General features: G+C 37.9%; 2 protein-coding genes across 3 annotated transcripts; one reads left to right on the top strand and one right to left on the bottom strand.

Moving 5' to 3' along the window:
* The first annotated feature begins 2 nt into the window (after nucleotides 1–2).
* Nucleotides 3–17,761, top strand: LOC147179823 (sodium- and chloride-dependent creatine transporter 1-like). 2 transcript variants are annotated; one of them, XM_086067873.1, is made up of 14 exons: nucleotides 3–539; nucleotides 2,880–3,158; nucleotides 3,917–4,048; nucleotides 4,131–4,464; nucleotides 6,398–6,530; nucleotides 7,514–7,648; nucleotides 7,727–7,830; nucleotides 8,945–9,069; nucleotides 9,163–9,275; nucleotides 10,520–10,660; nucleotides 12,218–12,320; nucleotides 14,136–14,236; nucleotides 14,315–14,485; nucleotides 17,290–17,761. In XM_086067873.1, exons 2-14 carry the CDS (start codon nucleotides 2,897–2,899, stop codon nucleotides 17,368–17,370), a joined length of 1,935 nt encoding a protein of 644 aa, XP_085923999.1. In that variant the 5' UTR covers nucleotides 3–539; nucleotides 2,880–2,896; the 3' UTR covers nucleotides 17,371–17,761. The 2 variants fall into 2 exon arrangements, with proteins under 2 accessions (XP_085923999.1, XP_085923998.1); XM_086067872.1 differs by lacking the exon at nucleotides 17,290–17,761 and adding an exon at nucleotides 14,638–15,247 and having other exon boundaries at nucleotides 10–539.
* LOC147179822 (solute carrier family 26 member 6-like) lies at nucleotides 16,497–27,980 on the bottom strand. The gene is made up of 19 exons (XM_086067871.1): nucleotides 27,835–27,980; nucleotides 26,677–26,816; nucleotides 26,237–26,347; nucleotides 25,980–26,152; nucleotides 25,730–25,894; nucleotides 25,422–25,574; nucleotides 25,210–25,292; nucleotides 24,241–24,388; nucleotides 22,444–22,557; nucleotides 22,281–22,358; nucleotides 22,093–22,188; nucleotides 21,805–21,911; nucleotides 21,660–21,729; nucleotides 20,167–20,259; nucleotides 19,985–20,086; nucleotides 19,587–19,907; nucleotides 19,463–19,517; nucleotides 17,493–17,623; nucleotides 16,497–17,413 (listed from the first exon to the last, which is right to left on the bottom strand). The coding sequence occupies exons 1-19, from the start codon at nucleotides 27,978–27,980 to the stop codon at nucleotides 17,387–17,389; spliced, it is 2,313 nt and encodes a 770-aa protein (XP_085923997.1). The 3' UTR covers nucleotides 16,497–17,386.

The raw sequence follows: 27,980 nt of genomic DNA, 5'->3' as shown, positions 1-27,980 counted from the left end.
ATTTTATAGCATACTCACTTATAGATTTACTTTACTAAACTGACGATGACGAATATAAATACTTGCCGTTGAGCTGCGTCACTTACGTCATGACGTGCCTCTTTGGTTTTTTTGACGAGCTCTTCATCACAATGCCATCGTAGTGGCGACACAAGCAGAAACGTTTGTAGCAAACCGCAAGCGAGAGTTTGTATGTGGAGCACCGAACACTTGCTTCGTCCGACCCCCCCCCCGCCGACACTTCTGTAAGCAAAGGGTACATTCCATCCCCTCGCTGTGGATCTGCTGTAGCTCGGGGACATCAATGAGATTCTTCAGGCTTACCTTCAAGTGCTTCGTCGACGGATTCTGAGTCTCCTCCGGCCCGCGGACACAACCCACCTGGTCCGAACACTGGTTGGCTCTTTTTCCCACAGCTATTGACTGAGCTATAGTGCCACATAATCATATCAAGCATCAGAAAACTGCCTGACTTTCATTTGAAGTGTAAAACAAAAGTGACGGCAATCAGGAAAGAAGATTTGAGAGAGAATCAAAAGGTAAATATGGCGTTTGTAACAAATTGGTACAGACTAAAACGAGTACTGGGAAAGGATATAACTCCAAATTGAAAAGGAGTGAGTAAATATATATTCAAGGGGGAAAAAAACAACTCAAATAGTAAATTGTAAAAAGCGCATACATGTTAAATAGACAAAAAATAAATAAATGGGAATATGCAAGTACAAATTGTTTCATAACAATATGTTTCAATAAAAGAACATGGTAACGCAAATGGCTTTGAATTATTGCTTAACACGTGTGAAACAACATAATAGGCTCATCGGGCAGCGATTAATGAACTATTACTTGCTTATATTTGGCATCCTTTGGGTATTTCTTTCCTCCCTACTTCTATTGAAAGCACACAGCTGTGCAACTTTTTCAGGGTCTAATTTGGTATTCACGTGCTGTGGTAGACTTGCTCGTTTTATTCCTCAGAGCATTACAGACCAAGATAGCCTCCTGTATTTTTCTCCTCTTTCGAGTAGATTTCTTGTAGTCTTAAATGCTGGCATTTTTGGCAGACAGATGACAGCCATAGTCCTTTCATCCATTTTACAGTATATCGCATATCCTCACTAGTCATGTCTGAGCTGGAGTTTAAGGTAAATCTCGATTACTGCAATACTTCATGTAAATGAGTCATTTTAATAACATCTTTGCTTCTGTGGGGTTAGAGAGACTGGTCATGTGACTGTCTGGCTCTGTTTAATTGGTCGAATGGACTCAAACGTCACCAGTAGTTATACCCTGGGTTTGTGAAGCAGTCATGTGACAAGTCTCTGAAGAACAAAATAGATCACACGATATGAAAACAAAAGAAGCAGGTGGATTTTTAGCTCAATCACTTAACTCATTTACTGCCGTTAATTAATTAAAAAAAAAAGATTATTTCAAATTAGGACAAGAGGCGATTACATTTTTTAATTGTAATTAATCGCATGACTTCACTAGTTAACTCACGATTAATCACAAATTTTCTATCGGTTTAAATTCTAGGTTTTCATACTCATGTTAACAAAAGTGGGGGGAAAATTTAACTAAAAGAAATAGTTCAAATGAATTTTTGACATTTATAGCCGTCAATGGCAGTGAATGAATAAAAAAAAAAGAAGGAAAAATATATAAAAAATTCGGGGCGTCAGGCAATTAAAGTTTTTAATCGTAATTAATCACATGACTTCACTAGTTAACTCACGATTAATCACAAATTTTATATCTGTTTAATTAAATGTACAATAAAAAAATTATAGGTTTTCATACTCATGTTAACAAAAGTGGGAAAAAAATTTAAACTAAAAGAAATAGTTAAAATGAATGTTTGACGTTTATAACCGTCAATGGCAGTGAATGAATAAAAAAAATAAAAAATAAAAAATTTGGGGAGTCAGGCAATTAAAGTTTTTAATCGTAATTAATCGCATGACTTCACTGGTTAACTCGCGATTAATCACAAATTTCATATCTGTTTTAAATGTGCAATAAAAAAGGTTTTCATACTCTTGTGAACAAAAATGGAAAAAAATGTTAAACTAATAGAAATAGTTGAAATAAATTTTTGACGTTTATAGCCGTCAATGGCATTGAATGAGTTAATAAAAAGTAGCATTTGTTTATAAAAATATGGAATGCACAGATAAATGTGTTATTTGTTCTGCTGACAGCAGTATGGCACTTTATTTCAATAAAAGCACATTATCAGACATTACATTATTTTTCAAGCAAGATACCACCCAGGCCAGACTGGCGATGTAATAATCTCTCCCTGCTACTCTAATCTGGATTGACTTGATCAGATTAATGCACCATTAAAATAGAGAATATGGGATCTTTTAACTCATTCACTGCCATTGACGGCTATAGACATCAAAAATTAATTTGAACTATTTCTATTAGTTACATTTTTTTTCTCACTTTTGTTAACATGAGTGAAAACCTAGATTTTTTTTATTGTACATTTAGAACAGATATAACATTTGTGATTAATCGTGAGTTAACTAGTGAAGTCATGCGATTAATTACAATTGCAATTTTAATCGCCTGCCGCCCCTAATTTTTTATGATCTTTTCTATTTTTTTTTAAATCACATAAGGTGAATAACGTTTTTCATTGTAATTAATCACATGACTTCAATAATTAACCCACGATTAATCACAAATTGTACATCTGTTCTAAATGTACAATATATATATTTTTAAGTTTTCATATTCTCTTATTAACAAAAGTGGAAAACTAATAGAAATAGTTCAAATTAATTTTTGACGTCTATAGACGTCAATGGCAGTGAATGCGTTAACTCATTCACTGCCATCTCGTGCCATCTTTTGCCATGCAGGTGAAAGCTGCCTGTGAATGGAAGCGGGAGACCTGTCCGAAGGAGAGGCTGGGGGTTCGATTCATTCCCTTGTGGCTGTGTCTGGAATGAGCCCAGGATGCGGCGAAGGTGGAAGCGCTGGTACGCCCCTGAGCCAAGACAGCGTATCGTCACTACCACAGGAGATCGAGAGAGAAACGTGGACCAGACAGATGGACTTCATCATGTCCTGCGTGGGTTTTGCTGTAGGCTTGGGCAATGTGTGGCGCTTTCCTTACCTTTGCTACAAGAATGGAGGAGGTGAGCTTCACTGCAAAGTTCAATTTGTGCAAAACAACGGGGTGTGATTAATTAAAAAAGAATCTGCGCTGGTAAATTTTCCTTTGTACATGTAACCGCTGTGACATGAAAAACGGAATTCTTGTTGACGTTAAACGTGAAGAGGAGCAACATTAATACAAAGTGAAAGTAGATTAGAACAGTGATTGGGGTATCACTAGTGGTGCGTGGACTCCCTCTAGTGGTACATGAAAGAATCACTGAATTGAATGTAAAAAAAAAAAAAAAGCGTAATGATATATAAAAACATGGAACCTACCAAAAGATTCATTAGAGTCTCCTCTTTCAGCAGGAATTTTTTTTGTAGCAATTAGCATTAAAATATAGCTAAGTTTCATCATTATTCACAAACCTGTTGAAAACACTGGGAAAAAGTGCTTGTTGCAACATGGCCAAAGTTAACCTCTTATACTCACCTGCAACCTTCTGGCCGTTTTCTGTAATAACTACCATTGCTTTAAGCGACTCCTTCAGGTCAGAGGCTGCATCAAAGCTGAAACTCTAGTATGGAGGGGAAAAAAACCTTAAAAAACCCCCCCCGTATAAGTAAGTTTTTGGGACCAGGGCAATATTTAAAATAGAACGTTTGTATACGTTGTTTGGGAGCAAATGTAATATTTTTCTTAGGTCTCGTCACAAAATCCTGGCAGTTGAACAGGGGTGTGTAGACTTTTTCTAGCCACTGTGCATATGACAATTTGATGTGTTTTCTGTTGCAGGTGTGTTCCTCATCCCTTACTTGCTGATGGTGTTCATCGGGGGCATCCCCGTCTTCTTCCTGGAAATCGCGTTAGGGCAGTTTATGAAGCAGGGCGGGGTTTCCGCCTGGAACATTGCACCCCTTTTCAAAGGTTACCGCTCAGTGTCAGACAGGAAGTGTACGCAGTCGATATAATTGTATTCACGTCCTGATCTTCCTCCTCTCCCGACCAGGTTTGGGCTTGGCCTCAATGGTGATTGTGTTCTTCTGCAACACCTACTACATCATGATTCTGGTGTGGGGTCTCTACTTTCTCTTCCACTCTTTCACCAACCCGCTCCCGTGGGCCACCTGCGGACACACTTGGAACACCCCCAACTGTACGGAGAACTTCCGCCGCACCTGCCACAACGACAGCGCTGACTCATCCGTCCAACCATCGTCCCAACCGCCCGTCACCAGTATTGACTCATCTGCTGTTCGAAGCTCGCCCTCAAACCAGTCGCTCCTCAACAACAGCTGCATGTTGACGGAAGGCATGCGCTCACCAGTCATCGAGTTCTGGGAGTATGTTTTCATCTTCAAATTGTTTTGATATTTTCGCTCAAGTCTCGTTGACGGTGTTTGGCAATCTGGCAGAGGAGCTGGAATGGACGGGGCGCATCTCTTTTCCGTGCAGGGGCGAGTCTAGTTTAGAGTGTTTAAGAATTTGGTAGACCGTGCTATGCGTCGGTAGGCTTTTCGGCGAGTTCTACTTTACACCCCGGTGTATCTGGCAATTTGTTGACAAAAAAGTTGACTCGATTTTATTATTTTTTTATTTTTCTGAGAGCTCAGTATTCATTCGGTAATTTTACCGATTCGACATGTCGTCATAATTTTTTTGTGTGTGCATGTGCGTGTGCATGTGAGTGTACTCATTAGTTCACCTAAAACCTATTAAAAAATCCTATACCGTTCACCTAAACCGAATACTTCAGAATCCGGCTAGAGTCGTGAGGTTGTCAGGAGACCCGAGGAAGGATCAAAGAAAATAAAGTGAAATCCAGCACCGACCAGACATTACCTACTACCCACCGGGTTACCAACCAGAGTCTTTCACCAACCCCAGAAACATCTAAATTCCAACAAATTAGGGACAAAAAATGTTGACAAAAAATAGACTCGATTTTAGACGAGCTTTAAGCAGGTCTAACTTGCGGCGCAGTGTGATCGAGGCGGACACATTCTGAGCTGCAAGGACGTGTAGTCACCAGAGTTGGGCGTTGTGTCAATATTGACAGAAGGTCTGTTAATCGGTCAATAACGGACGGCCATTTTGTTGACAATTGACTGGAAACTTAGAAAAATTGACGAACTAAGCAATCGTCCGTCAACATAATCGTCAATCCATCAATAACAGACGTCCCATTATGCTGACGGATTGACAAATGACAGTATTGACGGATGCCCACTTTGAATGACGGAATCATTGACAGACGCTCGTTTCGCTGAAATATTGACGGGTTGACAATAACGGAGGGGTGTCACGACTTTTAACGATTGCCGAATGACGCACTCAGTTTTTATTGACGCGCCCACCTTTGGTGGTCAGTGACATTATTTTCATTCATAAATATGACAACAGATTGGGAAAATTCCTCTGAATAATTGTAGAAGTTGTTAAAAAATATTTTATTAGCACCTCCCTGACCGTGCACTCTAAAAACAGTTGGGTCAAAAGTAACCCAAATATGGGTAAAAAATGGGCCGATCCACTTTATGGGTCAATTTGACCCAACTTTCTGGGTTGTTGTATACAAAATGACCCAATTTTTTTGACCCAATTAAATGATCAGTCCAATATTTATGAGTTATTTTATGCTAAAAGACAAAAGTTGGGTCAAAGTATCGGTCCATGTTTGACCCAACTGTTTTTAGAGTGCTGCAACTATTGGGTGGGGTCACACGGATACACAATCGGGGGTGGAAGACGGTCTCCAAGTGCCCATTCGAAGCAGCCAACCTAACATTCTCAACTTATTTTACTGTAAATATACTCTGTTCTTCCCCTATATAGACCGTGCCTCTGCTGAATGTAAATAGAATGAGCAGAGCCGCTTCGATTTGCCCGGAGTCAGCTGCATTCCCTCACACAACGGTGCAAACGCACTCTTCTATCTGCATTAGTCTAGAAAAATACCAAAAGTAGGAAAACTTAACGAATATAGGGCCCATTATAATGGACTATTGTTTTGTATTCACTAATTCCGGTCCTTGAGGTCCCGGAGTCCTGCAGGTTTTAGCTGTTAAAGATCAGGATCGTTATCAGGTTTGCTGATGAGCTGATTATATGAATCAGGTGTGCTAGTGGGCGGAAACATCTAAAACCTGCAGACCCTGGACCTCGAGAACCAGAATTGGTGAACCCTGATCTAAATAATGGGATTCCGCTTGCGTATGTTATCCTTTTTGAAATAGTCCATTATGTAACCCCTGACTCTTGCGTTCTTGCTCACAGACATAAAGTTCTCCATTTGTCGAGCGGGCTTCATGAGCCGGGTACCATCAACTACGAGGTGGCGCTGTGCCTCCTTGCCACCTGGGTCCTTGTTTACTTCTGCATATGGAAAGGAGTTAAAACCACAGGGAAGGTAAGAAGGTGGTTTTTGATGCATTTGTCGAGTACAAATGTAGCCTTGTGTTGTGTCTTGGTGGAAGCGTACTGCAAAAAAAAAACGTTTATTTTCCCCATTTCACTCATGCTCTTTGTGGAAAACACATTGAAAGGTTGTCAGCATTTTTTGAAGAATTTTTCGGGTAAAAAAAAAAACCCTGCTCATAGTATTAACATTTCACAGCTATAGATTTCACTGACCGTAGAAGGCATTTTAAGACATTTCAAGAACAAGTACTTTTTTTTTTTTTATTATTCTTTTTTTTACGTTTCTGGTGGTAAGACAGCATTCTGTTAAGGTGCTGTGTTGGACAGTTACGTGACAACGACTGAAGCATACACTGTTTTATATGGACGTCTCAATGTGGGTTGGGTCCACTGTTTTATAAGTTCGATTTTTATTTACATGCTACTTAACTCATTTGCTGCCAAAAATGTATCAATATGTTCTATTGTAAATATTACCATGGTCCCAAAAACATATTTTTATGCTAGAGCATACATAAGTCTTGAACTGAAGAGAAGGCTTAAAGCAATGCTAGTTATCACAAAAAACGGCCAGCAGGTGGCAGCAGAGTATAAGATATCAACCAGGGCCATGTTGCAAAAATATATTTTCCCCATTCTTTTAAACAGATTTGTGAAAATTGATGAAACCTAGCTATATTTTAATGCTAATTGTTGAAAAATGGAAACACATAGAAATATACTTTTTTTTCCTGATGAAAGAAGAGGCTCTAATCTTTCTTTTTGGTAGGTTTTTATAGCAATAGAACACAATATTCTGTGGGTCAAAATCCAATAAAACAGCCGGGAGCAAAGGGGATTGCTTCAGTGAAAATGGCTGGGAGTGAATGAGTTAAGGTGATAGACCCCATAGCGCAAAGCGGTTTTGTTGACTGATATCTTTCACTGACTTTTAATGTTCAGTCACTTACGGTGTTTACCTTCTTCCTGTAGGTCGTATACTTCACGGCTCTGTTCCCGTACGTGGTTCTGATTATTCTGTTGGCGCATGGCGCCACCCTACCTGGAGCAGTAGATGGGATTGTTTACTACCTGAAACCAGATTGGTCCAAACTCGGAGAAGCGCAGGTAGACTGAGAACCTTAGGGTTAATGAGCACCACACCCGACTTATGCAATTGAAAACATTGTTACTCTTTTGCGCTAGGTGTGGATTGATGCTGGAACACAGATTTTCTTCTCATATGCTATTGGACTGGGCGCCCTGACTGCGCTGGGCAGCTACAACCGCTTCTATTACAACTCTTACCAGTAAGTTAAACACTGACACTTTGCATTCTGCTCTCTCATTGGGATCTTCTCAGTTTTATTTTTAGAATATAAACTGACACAAGGCAAAATGGAATAGCATGCTATGTAGCTTTTTGTCATTATTGGGTGAAAACCACCTACGCCCAAATTTGGTCAATTTCCTATTTTCACCAATATTCCATTGGTCAAAGTGTGCCTTTTTCAAAATGATCGACAGAAGTGTTCACAATGTCTTGTTCTCTTGATCGATGCAATGTTAACTCATTAACTGCCATTGACGGCTATAAATGTCAAAAATTCATTTGAACTATTTCTATTAGTTTGACATTTTTTTACACTTTTGTTGAAAATCTAGATTTTTTTTATTGTCCATTTAGTTTTGTACATACAATTTGTTATTAATTGCGAGTTAACTAGTAAAGTCATGTGATTAATTATAATTAAAATCTTTAATCGCCTGACGCCCTGAATTTTTTATATTATTTTCTTTCTTTTAAAAAAAAATCATTCACTCCCGTTGACGGCTATAAACGTCAAAAATTCATTTGAACTATTTCTATTAGTAACATATTTTTCCACTTTTGTTGAAAATCTCAATTTTTTTATTGTACATTTAGTTTTGTACATAAAATTTGTGATTAATCGCGAGTTAACTAATGAAGTTATGTGATTAATTACAATTAAAACTTTGATCGCCTGACGCCCCGAATTTGTTATATTATTTTCTTTTTTCTTTTTTTAAATTCATTCACTGCCGTATAAACGTCAAAAATTCATTTGAACTATTTGTATTAGTTTAACATTTTTTTCCATTTTTGTTAACAAGAGTATACAAACCTAGAATTTTTTTATTGTACATTTAGAACAGAATTTGTGATTAATCGTGAGTTAACTAGTGAAGTCATGTGATTAATTACAATTAAAAACATTTAATCGCCTCTTGCCCCTAATTTGTAATCTTTTTTTTTTTTTTTTAGGAATTTATGGCACTGAATGAGTTAATGGCTCAACAAACATGCTGTTTTCATAGTTTCCTGGAAAATGGTTTTAGAGATGCAAGGATTCCGCCCGGGATACGTTTGTCGTTTGTAACCCATCATTTCTGCATTTGTAGGGACGCATTTGTGCTGGCGGTCATTAACAGCGGCACCAGCTTCTTTGCAGGCTTTGTCGTGTTCTCTGTGTTGGGCTTCATGGCTGCAGAGCAAGGTGTGCACATCAGTAAGGTAGCTGAGAGTGGTAAGTTATCCAGAGTATGCACTATATAAGGAGTTGAATGTCCGAGACATTCCTTAAATGTTGTTTACATTGAAGTGTTTTGTTAACGTGTAGGACCCGGCCTGGCATTTATAGCCTACCCTAAGGCTGTGACTTTGATGCCTCTGGCACCAGTCTGGGCAGCACTCTTCTTCTTTATGTTACTTGTACTTGGTCTGGACAGTCAGGTAAGACATAAAATAATATGAGTGTGAAATGACACAAACGAGTGCGTTTGTGTTGACTTTATTGGAAACGAACTTACAGTACATCCTTTGACATCAAAACACTGCGTATTTGATTCATTTTCAATATGAAAACATCTTAACTCATTCACTGCCATTGACGGCTATAAACGTCAAAAAATAATTTGAACTATTTCTAACACACTTTTGTTAACAAGAGTATGAATACCTAGAAGAAGAAAAAAATTTACATTTAGAACAGATCAAATGTGTAATTAATCGTGAGCTAACTAGTGAAGTCATGCGATTAATTACAATTACAATTTTTAATCGCCTGACGAGATGATTATTAAAAATTAGGGGCGTCAGGCGATTAAAAGTTTAATCGTAATTAATCGCATGACTTCAATAGTTAACTCACGATTAATCACGCATTTTATATCTGCTCTAAATGTACACAAACAAATGTATAGGTTTTCGTTTTTCGTAAAAAATGTTCAACTAATAGAAATAGTTCAAATGATTATTTGACGTTTATAACCGTCAATGGCAGTGAATGAGTTAAAGGTAGAGTTTGCATTCTTGATGCTGCTGGCAAGATTTTAATGTAGCTTCACTCTCTCCACCCACATCTCTGCCACAAAGAAATACCACATTCATTACCACACATGCACGGTGCCACGCTATGGCAGCTACATTGCTAGCATGACTTTTCGCTGATGGAGTATTGGCAAAAAATGAAATGTCACAGGTTGTTGTATTTTTGGGGGAATATACAACCATTTAAAGGAGAAGAACATTCCCAAAATTGTTTGACAATATTATCTATGCAGCGCCACTTGTCTAAATACGGCATTTTTGTCAATATTACGATAGTGGAATATGAGTTACGCAGCAAAATCCAGCCGTTTTTATCAGTATCAGAAGGCGGCCATTTTGTCACTTGCTGTCAAATGAGAATGACATCACAGTTGCTCAGGTCTCAGGTAACAACCAATCCCAGCTCAGCTTCAGAAAACTGGTGAGCTGTGATTGGTGGTTGCCTGAGAAGCTGTGATGTCATCTTCAGTCGACAGCAAGTGGCAAAATGGCCGCCCCCTGATATGGATAAAAATGGCTGGCTTTTGACGCATTACTCGTATTCCACAAATGGATTATTAATCAGAATGTCATGTTTAGACGAGTGAGGTTGCATGTTTAAGAACAGTCACATCACCCCCCTGTCTCATACTTTTGTTTTATTTTAGTTTGTTGGGGTAGAAGGTTTCATAACTGGACTCATGGACATGCTTCCTCCCAAGTCCGCGCATGGCTGCTTGCGGCGAGAGGTGGTCGCAGCCTTCTGCTGTGGCACCTGCGTCCTCATTGACATATCCATGATCACCGAGGTACAGTTTCCACTTTAAAGGATCGTGTAATCGCGTTCTAACATGAAATGTGCATGTAGTGCTTCTCCCAGTCTTATTTGTGGCATTTTCTCTGTAGAGACGGAAAATAACGTGAAAATGAAATGCAAGCAAATCAAGTTAGGTGGCTTTAGCGAGTGGCAACGTAAGTTGGCCGACGGTGGCGAGTAAGGCGGTATTGTTAGTGCTGCAGTGCTGTCAGCTGCCGTATTTCTGGTCATTTACAGAGTTTAACTCATTCACTGCCATTGACGGCTATAGACGTCAAAAATTTATTTGAACTATTTCTATTAGTTTCACATTTTTTTCTACTTTTGTTAGCAAGAGTATGAAAACCTAGGAAAAAAATTGACTACATATAGATCAGATATAAAATTTGTGATTAATCTTGAGTCTAAATAATTACGTAATTAATCAAAAACATTTAATTTTTTTCATTAGGGGCGTCAGACGATTAATTTTTTAATTGAAATTAATCGCATGACTTCAATAGTTAACTCACGATTAATCACAAATTTTATATCTGTTCTAAATGTACAATCAATTTTTTTCCTAGATTTTGATACTCTTGTTAACAAAAGTAGGAAAAATGTGAAACTAATAGAAATAGTTCAAATGAATTTTTTACGTCTATAGCCGTCAATGGCAGTGAATGAGTTAATGCCGAAGGAAAACAATTATGAATTATTATGATTATTATTATGATTATTTTATGAAGTGTGATGTTGCTGCCGAATAATTCGTCACAGCAAATAAACAAATTTTATTTTACGGTCCATTTCGAACAGCGCCGAACAGTCGATTCTCCAAACCTACTTTGTTTTTTTTCAAGAAAGCAGGTGTGGCTTGCCAGGCTAGAAATTAGAGATAGACCAATATTTAAAACATTTTCCATGGCCGATACCGATTATTAGTAGAAGGACGGCAATAACCGATATGTGGAGCTGATATTCATTTTCACTAAAAGGGCAAATATTGTCATAAAAAAAAAAACGTGTTCATTAAAAAAAAAAAATGTTAGCATGTTTATTGAACAATGTGTTAAGGGTTAGTAAAATATTGGAGTTAAAAAAATAATCATAGTCAATAGTCATCTTTGTTTTACAAGTCTAACAAAAAGTTCAGGGATCTTCCAGGGGCATGTCTGCAAAAATTAAATAAAAACAAAAACTTAAGTAAATAGCTTGTTTGCTACAGTAAAGAAAGTTTTTAAAAAAATTAAAAATATCTGAAATCTTAAAACGTTACTTATCTTAGTTTTAATTTCAAACAAAGACAGAAGGTGCAGAGTTGCCAGGGCCAGAGGCATCTATAAAAATTGTAATAATTAGTTCCCTGATTTTTTTTGGTTTTTGTTTCCATCAACACTTTTTTTTTTAAATGGATCTATTATCAGCTGTATAATTCTTCAAAATGGCCGATACCGTTATTCGTCAAAATGCTGAATACCAGCGGGGATAATCGGCCCAGCCGATAATGGCTCTAAAATTGAAATTCTCACTGAAATTCTCAGTGTTGACTAACCGCTGTTTCTGCCAGGGAGGGATGTACGTCTTCCAGCTGTTTGACTACTACTCTGCCAGCGGCATCACTCTGCTGTGGCAGGCGTTCTGGGAGTGTGTGGTGATTGCGTGGGTCTATGGTAAGATACGAGATCTGCATTCACAGCATCTTGCCTACACTAATATTGGGAGTTTATCTTTTCATACTACTACTGTACATACTTTAATAGTACAATGGTGCCTTGAGATACGAGTTTGATTTGTTCTTCATAACTCAAAACATTTGCATGAATGCATGTCATATCATCTTCCCACGTTAAAATGAATGGAAATGCCATTACAGTGTTCCCTCACTGTTTGCGGGTGTCACGTTGCACGCCCACCCACGATAGGTGAATTTCCGTTAAGTAGCGGCGGTTTACTCATTCACTGCCATTGACGGCTATAGACGTCAAAAATTCATTTGAACTATTTCTATTAGTAACTTTTCCCCCCACTTTTGTTAACAAGAGTATGAAAAAATATATTGTACATTTAGACCAGATATAAAATTAGTGATTTATCATGAGTAAACTATTGAATTCATGCGATTAATTACAAATTAAAAAAATTCATCGCCTGACGCCCTCATATTATTAAAATTATTTCTTTTTTTGAAAAAATATTATTTAAAAAAAAAAGATAATACAAAATTTGGTTTTTGAAAAAAATATTATTTAAGAAAAGAAAAGACAAGATTATTATAAATTAGGTCGTCAGACGATAATTTTTTTTAATTGTAATTAATCACATGACTTCAATAGTTAACTCACGATTAATCACAAATTTTATATCTGTTCCAAATGTACAAAAAAACATTTTTTCTAGGTTTTTATACTCTTGTTTAAAGTGGAAAAAATGAAGTTATGCGATTAATTACGATAAAAAATTTGTGACGCCCCAAATTTTTAATAATCTTTAAGTCGCGTCAGGCGTTTAAACATTTTTATTGTAATTAATCGCATGACTTCAATAGTTAACTCACGATTAATCACACATTTTATAGCTGTATTTCTAAAAATATATATATATAGGTTTTCATACTCTTGTTAACAAAAGTGGAAAAAAATGTTCAACTTACAGAAATAGTTCAAATTAATTTTTGACGTCTATATCCGTCAATGGCAGTGAATGAGTTAAAGTTATCATGATAACCATTTTTTAATTTACCAAATATTCTATATTTTGATTAAAAGTTTAATATATTGTGTTAAATGAAAGAAAGAGCTGTTTATATTTACTTAAACGTTACAAAAAAGGACAAAAATAGCAGCACAAACAAATTTATGGGGGGATAAAAATCAGTGATAGAGCGAATCTGCAATAAGTGAACTGCAAAGTAGTGAGGGACCACTAATCTGTTCTAGATTTAGCCCCCAATATGCATTTTAACTCATTCACTGCTATAAATTCACACATAAATAATAAAAGATTATTAAAAATTCAAGGCGATTACATTTTTTAATCGTAATTAATCGCATGACTTCACTAGTTAACTCATGAATATATCACAAATTTTATATCTGTTCTAAACGTACAATAAATAAATTCTAGGTTTTCATACTATTGTTAACAAAAGTGGAAAAACATCTCGAACTAATAGAAATAGTTAAAAAATTATTTTTGACCTTGAGCTGTCAATGGCAGTGAATGAATTAAAAAAAGAAAAAAGATTATTAAAAATTTGTTATTAATCACATGACTTAACTCGGTTACTCACAATTAATCACACATTTTATATCTGTTCTAAATGTACAATAAAAGTTTTTTTAAATAGGTTTTTATACTCAAAAAAGTGGGGGGGGGGATGTTAAGCTAATAGAAATAGTTTAAATTAATTTTTGACGTTTATAGCCGTCAATGGCAGTTAATGAGGAAAAATCGCATGTCATGATCTTGTGACCTCACGTCGTCAGGCGCCGACCGTTTCATGGACGACGTGGCCCGTATGATCGGCTATCAGCCCCTTCCCTACATGAAGTGGTGCTGGTCCTACATCACGCCTTTTGTCTGCATGGTAGGTGCGACTTTTGCGCCTTTTCACATTTGGTATGTGTGCTGATAGCACAATTGTGACATTTAAGTCTGCTTCTAGGGAGTGTTTCTATTCCATGTGGTGAACTACCAGCCCCTAACCTACAACAATGTGTACACATACCCGTGGTGGGGTGAACTTTGTGGCTGGGCATTGGCCCTTTCCTCCATGCTGTGTATCCCGCTCACTGTTGTGTTCAAGCTTCTGCGCTCTACCGGATCACTTCAAGAGGTCAGTTTGCTTTATCGAACTTTTCGTGCAAATACGTTCCAATTTGTAGGAATGTGCTTCCTTGGATGTTTCCCTACTTTCCCACGCATCCTTTTTGAGTATTTATGAGCGAGCCGTGGAATGGGCCACTCACTATCTTTTTGGGTTTGTAGCGGTGGAAACTCCTCATAACCCCACGATGGGGCAGACATCACCTGGAGTATCTTATCGCGGAGAATGAAGGCATGCTGCTGCGGGCAGATTCCAAGAATGTTCATCACTCTGAAGTGTCATGTGATGAACAAGTACAGATGAAGTAGCAACGTGACAAAGTGCCTGTCATCTTGGTGCGATTTTGTAAAAAAAAAAAAAAAAAAAAAGGAATTTTGTAAAAGATCAAATGAGCACTTCATACCTTAAAAATAAAAAAATTAAATTTCCCCCATCATACAATTTTCAAAATTCTTGGTGCGATGTGCTCAGGTTGAAGTTATCATTTCAACCACATTTGCATTTTGACAGATTGTTTTGGGAGAAATCTTGTCACATTGCTACATGAAGTGCAAAGCCAAGGTTGTCCTTTGATATCAGCAAACCTCCACACCAGATTTAAGGACTACTAAAATGATTCACATCCAGCCTGATATGAGCAAAGTTAAATTTTGGAATAACTGCATAAGAGCTTGTCAATTATCTTTTCTTGCAGTTTCAAATGTTCATTCAAATCAGATTACATAAATATCCTGTCCTATTGTAAAAAAATAAATAAACAGTACTCCAGTATTTTAGCATTATTAGAGCCTTTTTTTTTTATACTGAAGGGAAAAAAAGGAGGAAAAGGCTCAATAAATTATCTGATAAAAATGGATGTACTGTGCAGGAAAGACCAACAAAGTAAGCTACACTGTTCACAAATATTTTCACCTTGAATTTTAAACAGTCTATTTGGTCCCACTCTAGAAGAGAGTGAAAAAAGAAGAAAAAAGAAATTCAAGAGTTGAGGAACAAACCCATAACTTCAGGTTGGGAGACAACCTACTCCCTGAGCCAGGCAGCTCCTGCTGTGTGTTAGTGTATCACTCGTATCAGCTGGAATCTTCCAAGAGACCAAAAGAAATGTTTTTGGTCTCCTCAAACAGTAGGAGGGGCATAACTCAGGTGGTAGCGTGGCAGTCTCCCAAGCTGAAGGTCATAAGTTTGTTCCTCAACCTTTGAGTGACTTTTATTATTTGTTTTCAATTATTTTACTCTCTTGCAAGTGTAAATTTTACTCTGAAACGGATTATTTGCTCCCACGCTAAATAGCGTCAAATTTACTGTGTAAATATTATAGCAGTGAGCGGAGGGGACCAGCACCGACCACCCTAACCGTAAAAGAGAAGGCCACAAATACAAACTAGTCTGCCCCTTTGTAAGTGGAAATGTCAGCCAACATTAACTCATTCACTGCCATTGACGGCTATAGACGTCAAAAATTCCTTTGGACTATTTCTATTAGTTTAAAAATTTTCCCACTTTTGTTAACTAGAGTTATGAAAACCTAGAATTTTTTATTGTACATTTAAAACATAACATTTGTGATTAATCGTGAGTAAAATACTGAAATTGTGATTAACTAATGCGATTAATTACGATAAAACATTTTAACCGCCTGATGCCCCTAATTTTTAATGATTTTGACTTATTTTTTTTTTTAACGCGTCAGACAATTTTTATTTTATTTTAGTTAATCGCTTGATTTCAATGTAGTTAAATCACGATTAATCACAATTTTTTTTAACATTAGTTCAAATGAATTTTTGACGTCTGTACCCGTCAATGGCAGTCAATGAGTTAAAATTGAATTGTGTGTCCCTTTGTGGTTAGCCTCATTAAACATATCGTACAATGAATGAGGTCGAGCAGTTTAGAAAATGGATGGCTACATGAATATTCCTTACATACTTTTCTTTTGACCTTTTGACCCGACGATCACAAAATAATCAGTTTTGATGATGAAAGAAATAGAGGACAACAGTGAATGTCAGTCAATTATAAAAGCACGTTTAATTCATCATTAGTTTAACTCACTCACTGCCATTGTTGGCTATAAACGTCAAAAATTAAACTTTTTTCCATATTTCTATTAGTTAATTTTTTTTCCACTTTTAAGAGTATGAGAACCAGACTTATTTTTTTTTCAAGATTAATCACAAATTGTATATCTGTTCTAAATGTACAATATTTTTTTTTTAGGTTTTCATACTCTTGTTAACAAAAGTGGGGGAAAAAAAGTTAAACTAATAGAATAAAATCAAATGAATTTTTGACGTCTATAGCCGTCAATGGCAGTGAATGAGTTAATGAACGACACCAAGAAAAGATTCACAAAGTATTTGGTTTGTGTTAAACTCGCTATATCCTGCATATATTATTTACACAGTTAACCCATTGTCATGTGAAAGTGACAATGCCAACATACGCTGAGTGCTTGAAGTCGAGGTAAACTCAAGATGTCAGCAGAATCAGACGTCAATGCTGACCATACTGTACACAAATGCTCAATGTTAATTCAATCTTGGAACCAACTTTTGCCGCTGTTATGACGAGATATTAATAACAAATATATACATGCGCTCACACTTTAGCCACTCGCACAGGCTATAAATACACGCCGCTCAACCCCCTCTTTTGAGCCACAGAGTGTGAGCGCTTCTGTGACGGAAGCCGCCGCCTCTCATTAGACAATATAACAAAAAACGCTTGTTGCCGTAGCAACGGCTCCCTGCATTTCCATGGCAATTGCGCCGCCATGTTAAAAAGTGGTGGACTTTCGTCCTATATAGGGGGAGGAGACTATTCGGACCAATAGTGAGCAATGGCACGCCATCAGTTCCAGAGCAAGGGGGAGATGGCGAGTTGGATGAGGCTGCCCCCTGCTGGTCACATTTTGGTGGTGTAAGAAACATCCTGGAAACACCCAAGAATCCATTTGAGTTGAGATTGGACACTTGACATGGGAATGATGAAAATATGGTGACCAACTCACAAGGATGACGTCAGTCTGTCCCAGTTTGTTAAGGAGGTGGAGCACTGCATCATGAATGGTGACAAACAGCCTGCGCTTTGGGATGGACTCTGAGAAGAATCCTGCTCGTTCCAGCTGCTCCACCACACAGGCTAATATTTGACCAGATGGAAGCCATTATATAGACTTTATATTAGACTTTCATTCAAATTTCAGGATGAAACTCAAATGCGCTAAAACCTTCACAGGTGCGGTTTTCTAAACAAGGAGCTGAAAGGCAAAATTCATAACGGGTGACTGCCCCCCCCCCCCCCCCAACCCCCATTTGCAAGGATGTTAATTTTTGTGACTTTCTGTGACTTTAAATTTTTCCAGTATCTCTTCCTGTTTGAAGTATTGGCACTGGTGAAGTACTACTGATCAATTCTTTGTTGTCACGATGTGAGAATGTAAACATTCACATAACACGGGACAGTCCCAGATTGAGACTTTTGTCCCGGGTCCGGGTGGGTTTTGCCAGCTCCATTGCTTTGTCTCACTTTTACATTTACACAGGTCTCATCCCTGCATTCGCACTTTTTTTTTTTATCCCGTGTATGTCAATCTCAGTTGCCATGGCGATTCGTACGATAAACCAATTAAAGAGTTTTAAATGGCTTTTTACTTTCACATTCGCATTATACCGTAACTAGAACTACTTCCTGCTTACATTTCTAAGAATTATGGGAAATGTAGTCAGACCGGATGGGAGTTGAGTGTTTCTGGTGGCGCATTTCCAATGTTACAAGGTGGGACCGGTCACCAGATTGCTTAGCAATTTACATTTGTTATCCAATAAATTTTCTGTGGAATTGTGGTGGTCCAGTTTTTAACTCATTCACTGCCATTGACGGCTATAGGCGTAAAAAAATTAATTTGAACTATTTCTGTTTATATTTTCCACTTTTGTTAACAAGAGTATGAAAAACAATTATTGTATATTTAGACCAGATATAAAATTTGTGATCATGAGTTAACTATTGAAGTCATGCGATTAATTGCAAATTAAAAAAAAAAAATTATCGCCTGACGTCCTAATTTTAATAATCTTTTATTTTTTTGAAAAAAGATTAAAAATTAGGTTTTAAAAAAAAATAAAAATAAAAAGATTATTATAAATTAGGTCGTCAGGCGATAATTTTTTTAAATTGTAATTAATCACGACTTCAATAGTTAACTCACGATTAATCACAAATTTTATATCTGTTCTAAATGTACAATAAAACTTTTTTTCTAGGTTTTCATACTCTTGTTCAAAGTGGAAAAAACTAACAGAAATAGTTCAAATGAATTTTTGACGTCTAAAGCCGTCAATGGCAGTGAATGAGTTAAAAAAAATTGTCCCCTCCACCACCCCCAACCCCCTTCTATAACGCGAATACTTCACTGTGTAGTGAAGTCATGCAATTAATTACAAAAAAAAGAAAAAATCACCCGCAATAAAAAAAAAAAATCACCTGACGCAATAAAAAAAAAAAAAATTAAATTAGGGGCGTCGGGCGATTACAATTTTTAATCGTAATCAATCCCATGACTTTACTAGTTAACTCACAATTAATCACAAATGTTATATCTGTTCTAAAGGTACAATATTTGTTTCTAGGTTTTCATACTCTTGTTAACAAAAGTGGGGGAAAAAATGTAAACCATTAGAAATAGTTCAAATGAATTTTTGACGTCTATAGCCGTCAATGGCAGTGAATGAGTTAATTTTGAAAATCTAGTCCCGCTAGACTGTACCAGTTCCAATTGAACCAGGAAATGTTTCGGTCCAAATCCGGATCAAACACCCGTGAATTTTGCCATTTAGCTCATTGTTGGAGAACAAGCTGAACGAGCATTTTAGATTAGTCCTGATATTTCACCCGCAAGCCAAATATCTCAAACTTTTTGTAACTTGTGTGCGTTGATGAAAAAGTTTCTCTATTTTGTTTGGAAGACCATTGACTGACCTTGGCAGCCAGCGAGATAGACTTCCACGCCAACATCTCCGAGGTCCCTGAAAATCTGAAAGGCAGAACATTAATAAACGCACAAGATTACAAATAAAATGTAGTCATCCCGGCACTTGAGTACATTTCTCAAGGTCTTGACGGCGACGGTGTCCACAAAGCTTGTTGTCGAGAGGTCCAAGATGATGCTGTGAGGTCCGGCTTCTTTCTTGTCATTTGAAGTTTGCGTCAGGCTGTCGTTATACTGGCATTTGGTGTGGGAATTCGGGTCAGGCATTGTGTCGGATTGGTAGGCCCAGTTGACTTGGCCTTCTTTATTAAAGCCATTAGCTGGAGATTCGGTCAGCTTCAAGGCGACACCGCGCTTAAAATTCTGTCCTTCCAATTCTGCTGTTGAGATTTTTTTCTCTTCCAAGGATGTGCTATTGGGCAGATTGCTGACCTTCTGTTGGGGGGGGGAATAATTTCGTTTAAATCATTTAACTTGAGGTACCATTTCAGTTCAAATTTAAATGTACCTACCATTTGCTTTGCTTCAATTTTGTTGGTCTTTTTCTCCTGCTGCTTCAGTGTTGCTTCTTGTTTTTTCTTTGCTGCCACCAGCTTCCCGATTTGAATTCCACTCTACCAATCATGATAATGGGTGTAAAGTGCATGGCGATGAATGAAAGCAGAAAATTATCAAATGCAAGGCAAACACAAACCTTCTCTTGCAGGGCCTCCAAGTACATTTCGGCATTGGCGTAGTAGATTGTTGCAGAAGAACGGAAGATTTTGATTCCTGGAATCTCTCTAGCCTGCAGGTACAGACCAAGAAAATCTCTCAAATTGGTCTCGTTCATTTATGAATTTTTTCTTAGATCTGGTCGGGGAATTTATTCAGTACGACGGCGTGTTAGGGTCACGTATAAATATATTTTTTAAGGGGAAGGGGGGGGGGGGGTATTCCAAGAAAACTCACAAATTTGCCACTTTGTGAAATGTCAAATTAGCGAGAGAAAAAACATGTCAATTTGCGACTAAAGTGGCAGATTTGCGAAAAATAAATACACATACTGCACTCAGATGTTTGTGTCAATATTTTACGCTCAGGTTTTCAAATAAGGATATAGTAATTGCTTTAGCAGAGATTAACCATATGACGGTAAGACATTGCCATTTTATAAATTTATTTAATTTAAAAAAAAGACATTGCCATTTTAAAGTGCGTAAATGATGATGTCACAATGCATTTACATCAATACAGAGCAATGCACAGACCGGACGCATCCTGGCTATTCAGTGTTTCCCACACCATGTTAAATACTTGGGCCACCACAGAAGAAGTTTTCCAGAAAATGTATTAAAAAATAAAATATATTTAAAAAGAAAAATAAATAACGTGTCGCGACAGGATATACCGCATGTGACGTTAGTTCGCTGTCACTCACTTGTGGATCGTGAGGCGAGAGGAGACGTACTAACAGGACTGATTAACTCATTCACTGCCATTGACGACTATAAACGTCAAAAATTCATGTGAATTATTTCTATAACATTTTTTGCATTTTTTATGAAAACCTAGAATTGTTTTTATTGTACATTTATAATAGATATAAAATTATCATGTGATTAATTACAATTAAGCGGCCCTTATTTTTAAAAAATGTTTTTTAATTAGGCCCGTCAGGCGATAATTTTTTAAAATTGTAATTAATCACATGACACATTTTATATCTGTTCTAAATTTACAATAAATTTTTTCTATAGGTTTTAATACTCTTGTTAGCATAAGTGGAAACATTTTTAAACTAATAGAAATAGTTTAAATACATTTTTGGCGTCTATAGCTGTCAATGGCAGTGAATGAGTTAACATTGCATCGCTCAAGAGAACAAGACATTGTGAACACTTCCGTCGATCATTTTGAAAAAGTAACACTTTGACCAATGGAATATTGGTGAAAATAGGAAATTGACCAAATTTGGGCGTAGGTGGTTTTCACCCAATAATGACAAAAAGCTACATAGCATGCTATTCCATTTTGCCTTGTGTCAGTTTATATTTAAATTTGCCTCTTTTTAGTTTTTTTTCTCAAAATATTACCCCCCCCACATGAAAAAAAATTATATGTGATTATATTATATAAAATTATATATATATTCGCCTTTGTCATTCATTGGTCCTACCGTTACTGCGTTGATATTATTATTATTACCTCTTTGTATGTTTCTACGTCCAGATACAAGTTAGTGGATGGCACTTGGCCCAAGATTGAATAATGTGGCCTGAAAAAGAGATGATGACACAAAATGTTAAACCACCTCACATGCATGTCACACTAAATGATGACGAGCGCGCACATTTGGGTTCTGAAGATAACCGTCAGCATAGAAAAGCCAATGGAGACAGCCAAACCCAGGTCCAAGTTGAGTAGAATAGTGGATGTGAACGTTACCAGCCACACGAGCTAGAGGGCAGTAAGAGGCAATCAGCTCAAAGTACTAATTAGCAAAATTGCATTTTTTGGAGTATTCAACTCAACTTTATTTATAAAAGCACTTTAAAACAAACAGGTGAAACAAAAGAACAAAAATAAATATCATACATAGCTAAGTATACAAGTAAAGAAAATGAATATTGAGTCATACCAAATCAACCTTGTTGGTCTTCCACAGCATAGGCACGTCATTCAACTGCTTAAACATTCCTTTTAAGTTCACAAACACGATTGTGGATAAGACAGCCTGAAAAAACATGCACAAATAGTCACAACTTCATTAAAACGTTAATTGTTTTGACCTTTCAAATGTAAAATGTCAGCGGAGAAACCAAATACCTTTGGGAGAGCTTCAAAGAGAGATCCTATTTTTAGGACGGTAATCAGAACGATGATGGAAGAAATCAGTCCCGCAACCTGATGAGACACACAATACATGTATTCAACATATAACATGTTATCTGAGCTACTTGTTGTGCAAAGATCACTGCGATTTATTTACTTGTGTCTTTCCCCCGGTGCTCTCCTGCATAAGACTTCGTGCCATTGAAGAAGTCACGGAGTAACACTGAAAACAACCACCGATAGAGTTGCTAAGTCCGAGAGCCACCAGCTCCTGGAAGAACAAAAGAAAAAGAAAAAAGCAATGCTTAAAACTTAATTACACTTAATTAACCTATGGCATGTGAGGAGTTTGTAGCTACTCACCTGTTCAATAATATTAGTGTACTGTTCGTTAACTTTATTGTCAGGTCAACACATCGTTGCCACACTAAAAGCATTAGCTAGCATATTAGCAGCACAAGTGTGCTTAGAGCTTGTTCAGCATTAATGATTAATCAGATTGGCTCTTATGAGCCTAAGTGCTCCCATCGCTGCGCTTCGCATGCCTTCACGCATTACTGTAAAAAATAAAATTAAAAAAATACGCAAAATCTGCTGTGTGTCTTGAACTGAAATTGTATGGTTTGCCTCAGGTTGACTTTTTAGAGGAACGTAATCGATTTGGAAGTAACACCGTTTGTACAAGTAAAGATAAAGTAACGCAACACCGTTTGTACAATAAAAGATAAAGTAACGCAACAGCGATCTGACCATGATAGCCGACAGGACGGGCTATTATGTAACGTGTAATAATTGTTGTGTCTAAATACTTTTAACCCTTGATAGTAAAGTTAACAGTTCAATCAACAAAATGTCACCGGACTGTTATCGAAAAGAGTCATCGTGAGTTTGTCAAATGGAAACAGGAAGTACATTTACTGTAACTTTGAATCAAAATCACTATCAAGTGACCGTGGGGGATTCCCCATTTCGCCCCCCAGAATCGTGATGGGTCGTTCGCGAACGAGCCGGTACAAAGAGCCGGCTCTTTGAAGTGAACGATGAGAGCCGACTCCCTCCCTCAAGAGCCGACTCCGTCATTTCCTCCCTTACACTCTCTCTCTCTCTCTCTCTCTCTCTCTCTCTCTACGTATGTCGCTCTCTCTTTTTCACATAAATTTGTCATAAATATTTAAAAGAAAAGCTAAAGTTAAAAGCTGCTTAAGAGCCAAATCACCGGATCACCCAAAAGAGCCGAAAATCCCATCACTACCCCAGAAATGTGATTTTCCACTCAACGTCATAATCGCCATGAAGTTATGCTGTTGGAAATGCATACTGGTTAAGCAAACACCCGAACTTTATACGCTGGGCGTAAAGAAAATCTCTCTCGCTCTCGCTCTCCCTCTCCCTCTCTACGTATGTCGCTCTCTCTTTTTCACGTAAATTTGTCATAAATATTTAAAAGAAAAGCTTAAGTTAAAAGAGCCGCTTGAGAGCCAAAAATTCCGGTTATGAAAGGGGTAAACCAGGGGGTCTTATTCCGGGTTTTTAAAAACCTGGAATAAGAGCATATTCGGGTTATTGCACGTGTTTACATGGCCTTTCAAAACCCGAATATTGCCAATATTTGGGATTTTAAAAGGGTTGTTGCCTGCATGTAAATGTGGTCTATGTAACAGGCCACTGTTTCAACCTCCATTAAAGAAAGATAAAATGCTGGTCTGTTTGTATTATCTCTGAATCCATCAAAGGACTCATTTTATGTGGACAGCAAATACATGTAGAAAAAAATAGATTTAGTATCATTCAACCATTCATCACTCAGACAGTAGTTAGCAGAGCAGTATGTGGGACATGCCAAGATCACACGCATGAACCCGTTGAAAAAAGTATCAAATGAGACTTAAACGACCAAGTTTTATTGTTCTATAAATTTTCACTATCACAATGTTTTTCTAAGTGTACGCCTCACCTGGTTGCTATCCACCTTGTAGCCATGCTTGAGAGCAAATGTTTTGCCAAGAGAAATATTGATGGCATAGCCCACGATGGCCACAGCAAAAGCGTCACCGATCACCGCGGAAAACAGATTCACGTCTGGAGCTTGGGGGGCCTTAAGCCTGGAATGGAAGGAAAACACTAGAGATAAGCGAAGATTAAGTGGAACACAAAGAATGTTTACTTGTTCAGTTTTGTAGTTATCGTAAGATAAGCGAAACTGGTCAAATCCGTATTTGACAATTTCAGTTGACTTGACAAGGAGAAAGTTTAACTGATATTTTTGTCGATTGTTTCTTCTTAACCTACGCATGTGCGGCAGTGGGCTGACTTCAGCTATTGTAAATATTTGTCGCACACATTCTGCAGGTGCTCTTTTCACCGCACATATTTGAATAATCCTTTCATTATCTAATTTGAATAATCCCGTCATTATCTAACAGTTTATCCACTTTTTCTATTGTAGGTAGAAAGGTGAGAATGAAAACAGACACAAAAAGTAGCTATAATAAGATCTTTGAACAGAAAAATATTTGTCTCTTATTTCCCCACAAATGTTTTTTTTTTATTGTTAAGTGACATTTTGTGATTCACATGATTCTTGCAGGATCTGTAGAGTTGTAATTTTATTCATTCAAATAAAAATACAAGTACCCCAACGTGGCCAGGGCCCTTTATAGCTGCTTGCAGCTCTAGTTATTATCAATACTGCTCCTGAGCCTGTCAAAAGTTTGCGCCTAGTATATGTTGAAGTACTTTTAAAGATTTAGGCGATTTTTGAATGGCATTTATCTAATCCTTAAAGTAGGCTAATATAGAATTGTTGGTCCCCTTGAAAATCTACTTTTAGCCGTAAGATTATTTCTGGATACAGTGGTGTCGTCATTATCTTATCATCCGTTGACAGCTTTCCGCCATCTTAAAATCACAAACATTTACTCACCCACTGGGGATCTCCCCAACAATATCAATGTTGTATTTTGCAGAAAGGTCACAAAAATGAGTGATCATTGTTGCCGCTATGATCTGCAAAGATAAAAGAGTGCGCGGATGATTTAAAGAGGCGGTCAAATATCCCCTCGGTCTCATCTGTTGAGGGAAAATGTGAAGTCTGGCTAATTGTCGTGATAAAGATTTAAGATAGGAAGGACTTACCACAATGAGTTCTATGGGAATAGGCAGGGGCAGCTTCTGCCTGTAACATTGATTGAGCTCTTTGACCACAATGAGAACAGCGAGCGACACCAGACTCACAACTAGCTCTGGTACCACCGTCTGCGGTAGCAGGCGGCATATTTCCACCAGCGTCTGGAAGGAAAAACAGTGGTGACTAAAATATAGGAGGGTTGGATAGCTTGAGTCAAAATGGCAGAAAGAGATGTCTGCATGAGTGTTTCCTAACCTTGGGCCAGGAGCACATCCAGAATTGGTTCAAACGAATGGTCTTAATGTGACATACTTACGTAAATGAGTGAGAGCGGACCGGAGAAGCGAGCTGGCGTTACCCCGAACAAATATTTGAGCTGGGAGCGCAACACGTGGCACGCCGACGCTGTGGTGTATCCTCGGACCAGTGGCTCAGATAAGTAGGTGACCACGAACCCAAACCTCACCACACCCAACAGGATCTTGGGGTGAGCGACAGAGAGCACTGGTTGAAAACCTAACCATGGTAGAATGCTTTAAAAAAAAAAAAAAAAGTGGAAACAACACCTGAAACAACCCTGCCAGGACTGTGAGTGAACAGGCGATCTGCACTCTGTAAGCATCCCGTTCATTGATGTTTACACTTCCTGTGCCATTTGTTGCATTAAGAAGGAAGTTACTGTCTGGAGCCAGCCGCTCTGTCACACTCCCGATCATGATGCTGATCACTGCAAAAGTACCTGACAATACAAACGCCAACGTATTCATAAAGACTCCAGCGAGGACGTCTGTGTCCGTGATAACATGATCGTCTTTTCACTCACCAATGGAGTTGTGTCTGGAAGTGCCAAAGATGAAGTAGACCAGTACCGGGTAGAGTGAGGTGTACAGGCCGAACACGGGGCGCAGAGAAGCCAGAAGAGCGTATGCCATGCCTGGTACAAAAACGAATAATTGGCTGCTGTTGGCGCCCGTCGTTCCCTCATCCCTGCCCCGACTCCTCAGCACCTCTAATCCTGTTTTCTTTTTCGATCTACTCTCCGTCATTCTACTCTTTCTCACCATCGCAAATTGGACATAAGCCACCCGAGACCGACGGTTATCCTGCAGAGTTTTAATTTTGTTTAAGGTTTCCCTTTAGTTTTCTTAACGCGTGAGGAGTCGAGGTAAATTTGGTTGTGAACTGACTTGAAATTGGCTCGACTACGATGACTATATACTCCATGCTACTATCTTAACATCCTTATTATACATATATACATACCCTGTGATAGATGCAGGATGCCCACACTGCAGCCAGAGATCAGGTCCCCGATTGCGTTCTCTCTGATGGAGTATTTAGGCAGCCAGCCAAGAACAGGCACCCAGCTCAATAAGACTTCTTTGGCACGGGGAACTGAACACCTGCGACAGTCAGTCCAGAACGGCACACACAATGTCTTAAAAGTGTTGCAAGGACACAAATCACAAACTTGTAGACAAAGTATCGTGAATACATGCTCTAATCATTTGTTGAAAAATATTTCCTGAATGGGGTTAGAACGGTGAGCGAGTGGTTAGCATATCCGCCTCACAGTTCAGAGGACGTGCGCTCAAATCTGGACTCTGGCATCTTGCACTCGACAAAGGTTATTAAAATTGCAAACTAATAAAAGCAAAAAATAAATACAGTCATAGTATAAAAACTACAATAAATTGTCCTCCAGGTTCCGTCCACATTCCAAAAACATGTGTGGCAGGTCCATTGAACACCAAAATGTAACAATAAAAGATCATGAGAGTTGAAACACATGCTACAAACTTTCTCAAATGGCCTTGAAAAAGTGGCCCACTGGCAGCAAATACAAACAAGATGTTTTCCAACTGAATGATAAAATGCGATAGAGCCACTTGTTGAATTTGCTACACAAACTCTGTTTTGACTTCAACGGGATGCAATAGAAATAGAATCTAACCAGATCCAATACAAGGAATGCTTGAAATATTTCCCAAAATTAATGTTAAAATTTGTTTTTGTTTAACATTGACAGGTGTTTATTATTGTGGCGCGGTTCTACGTCACTGCAAACTACAACCACAGTCATAAAACTTCTGTTGAATGAATACTTTGCTCACAGTTTCAATTCAATCTGTTATTTTTGTGAAGGCAGTTTTGATACATCGGGTAGGTCGAGTGTACGTCTGAAATGAAAACATCCAAATTACGTCTTTTATGGCATGTCATAGGTTATTCTGAAATCTTACAACAAAGCACTACGGTAAACTTTGCTTGCCTATTATCATTAATGGCCTTAATCAATCACCACCAATTTGTCTGATGGCATTTTTACAACCATGCAAATAAAATCTCACATCCAAATAAGAAGCACTCCTCACTGTATTTCTCTGCCGGTCATTGCATTATTTCTTTATTTTTGTTTACCTCACGGAGTCTTTCAGTCGTTCCCTGAAGGTCGGCTTTGCGGTCCATGTCATTTTTTGCGCCACCTCATCCAGACGTACCTCATTCAAAACCTGCCGCTGTATACAATACTCCCCAGAAGAACGGTTACCGGTACGCTCCTTCAT

The sequence above is a fragment of the Leptonotus elevatus genome, chromosome 2, assembly GCF_054856555.1.
Source record: "Leptonotus elevatus isolate MCC_2025b chromosome 2, RoL_Lele_1.0, whole genome shotgun sequence".
Classification (NCBI taxonomy): Eukaryota; Metazoa; Chordata; class Actinopteri; order Syngnathiformes; family Syngnathidae; genus Leptonotus; species Leptonotus elevatus.
This window is presented reverse-complemented; position numbering and strand designations above follow the sequence as displayed.

Coding starts and splice junctions, on each gene's coding strand:
- LOC147179823 (XM_086067872.1), top strand. CDS start 2,897: ATGGAAGCGGGAGACCTGTCCGAAGGAGAGGCTGGGGGTTCGATTCAT. Junction 9,070..9,162: donor CAGTAAGGTAGCTGAGAGTG/GTAAGTTATCCA, acceptor GTTAACGTGTAG/GACCCGGCCTGGCATTTATA. Junction 9,276..10,519: donor TACTTGGTCTGGACAGTCAG/GTAAGACATAAA, acceptor GTTTTATTTTAG/TTTGTTGGGGTAGAAGGTTT.
- LOC147179822 (XM_086067871.1), bottom strand. CDS start 27,980: ATGAAGGAGCGTACCGGTAACCGTTCTTCTGGGGAGTATTGTATACAG. Junction 22,558..24,240: donor ACAAGGTGGATAGCAACCAG/GTGAGGCGTACA, acceptor TTGTTCTTCCAG/GAGCTGGTGGCTCTCGGACT. Junction 17,624..19,462: donor CTATCTCGCTGGCTGCCAAG/GTCAGTCAATGG, acceptor GTCAAATATTAG/CCTGTGTGGTGGAGCAGCTG.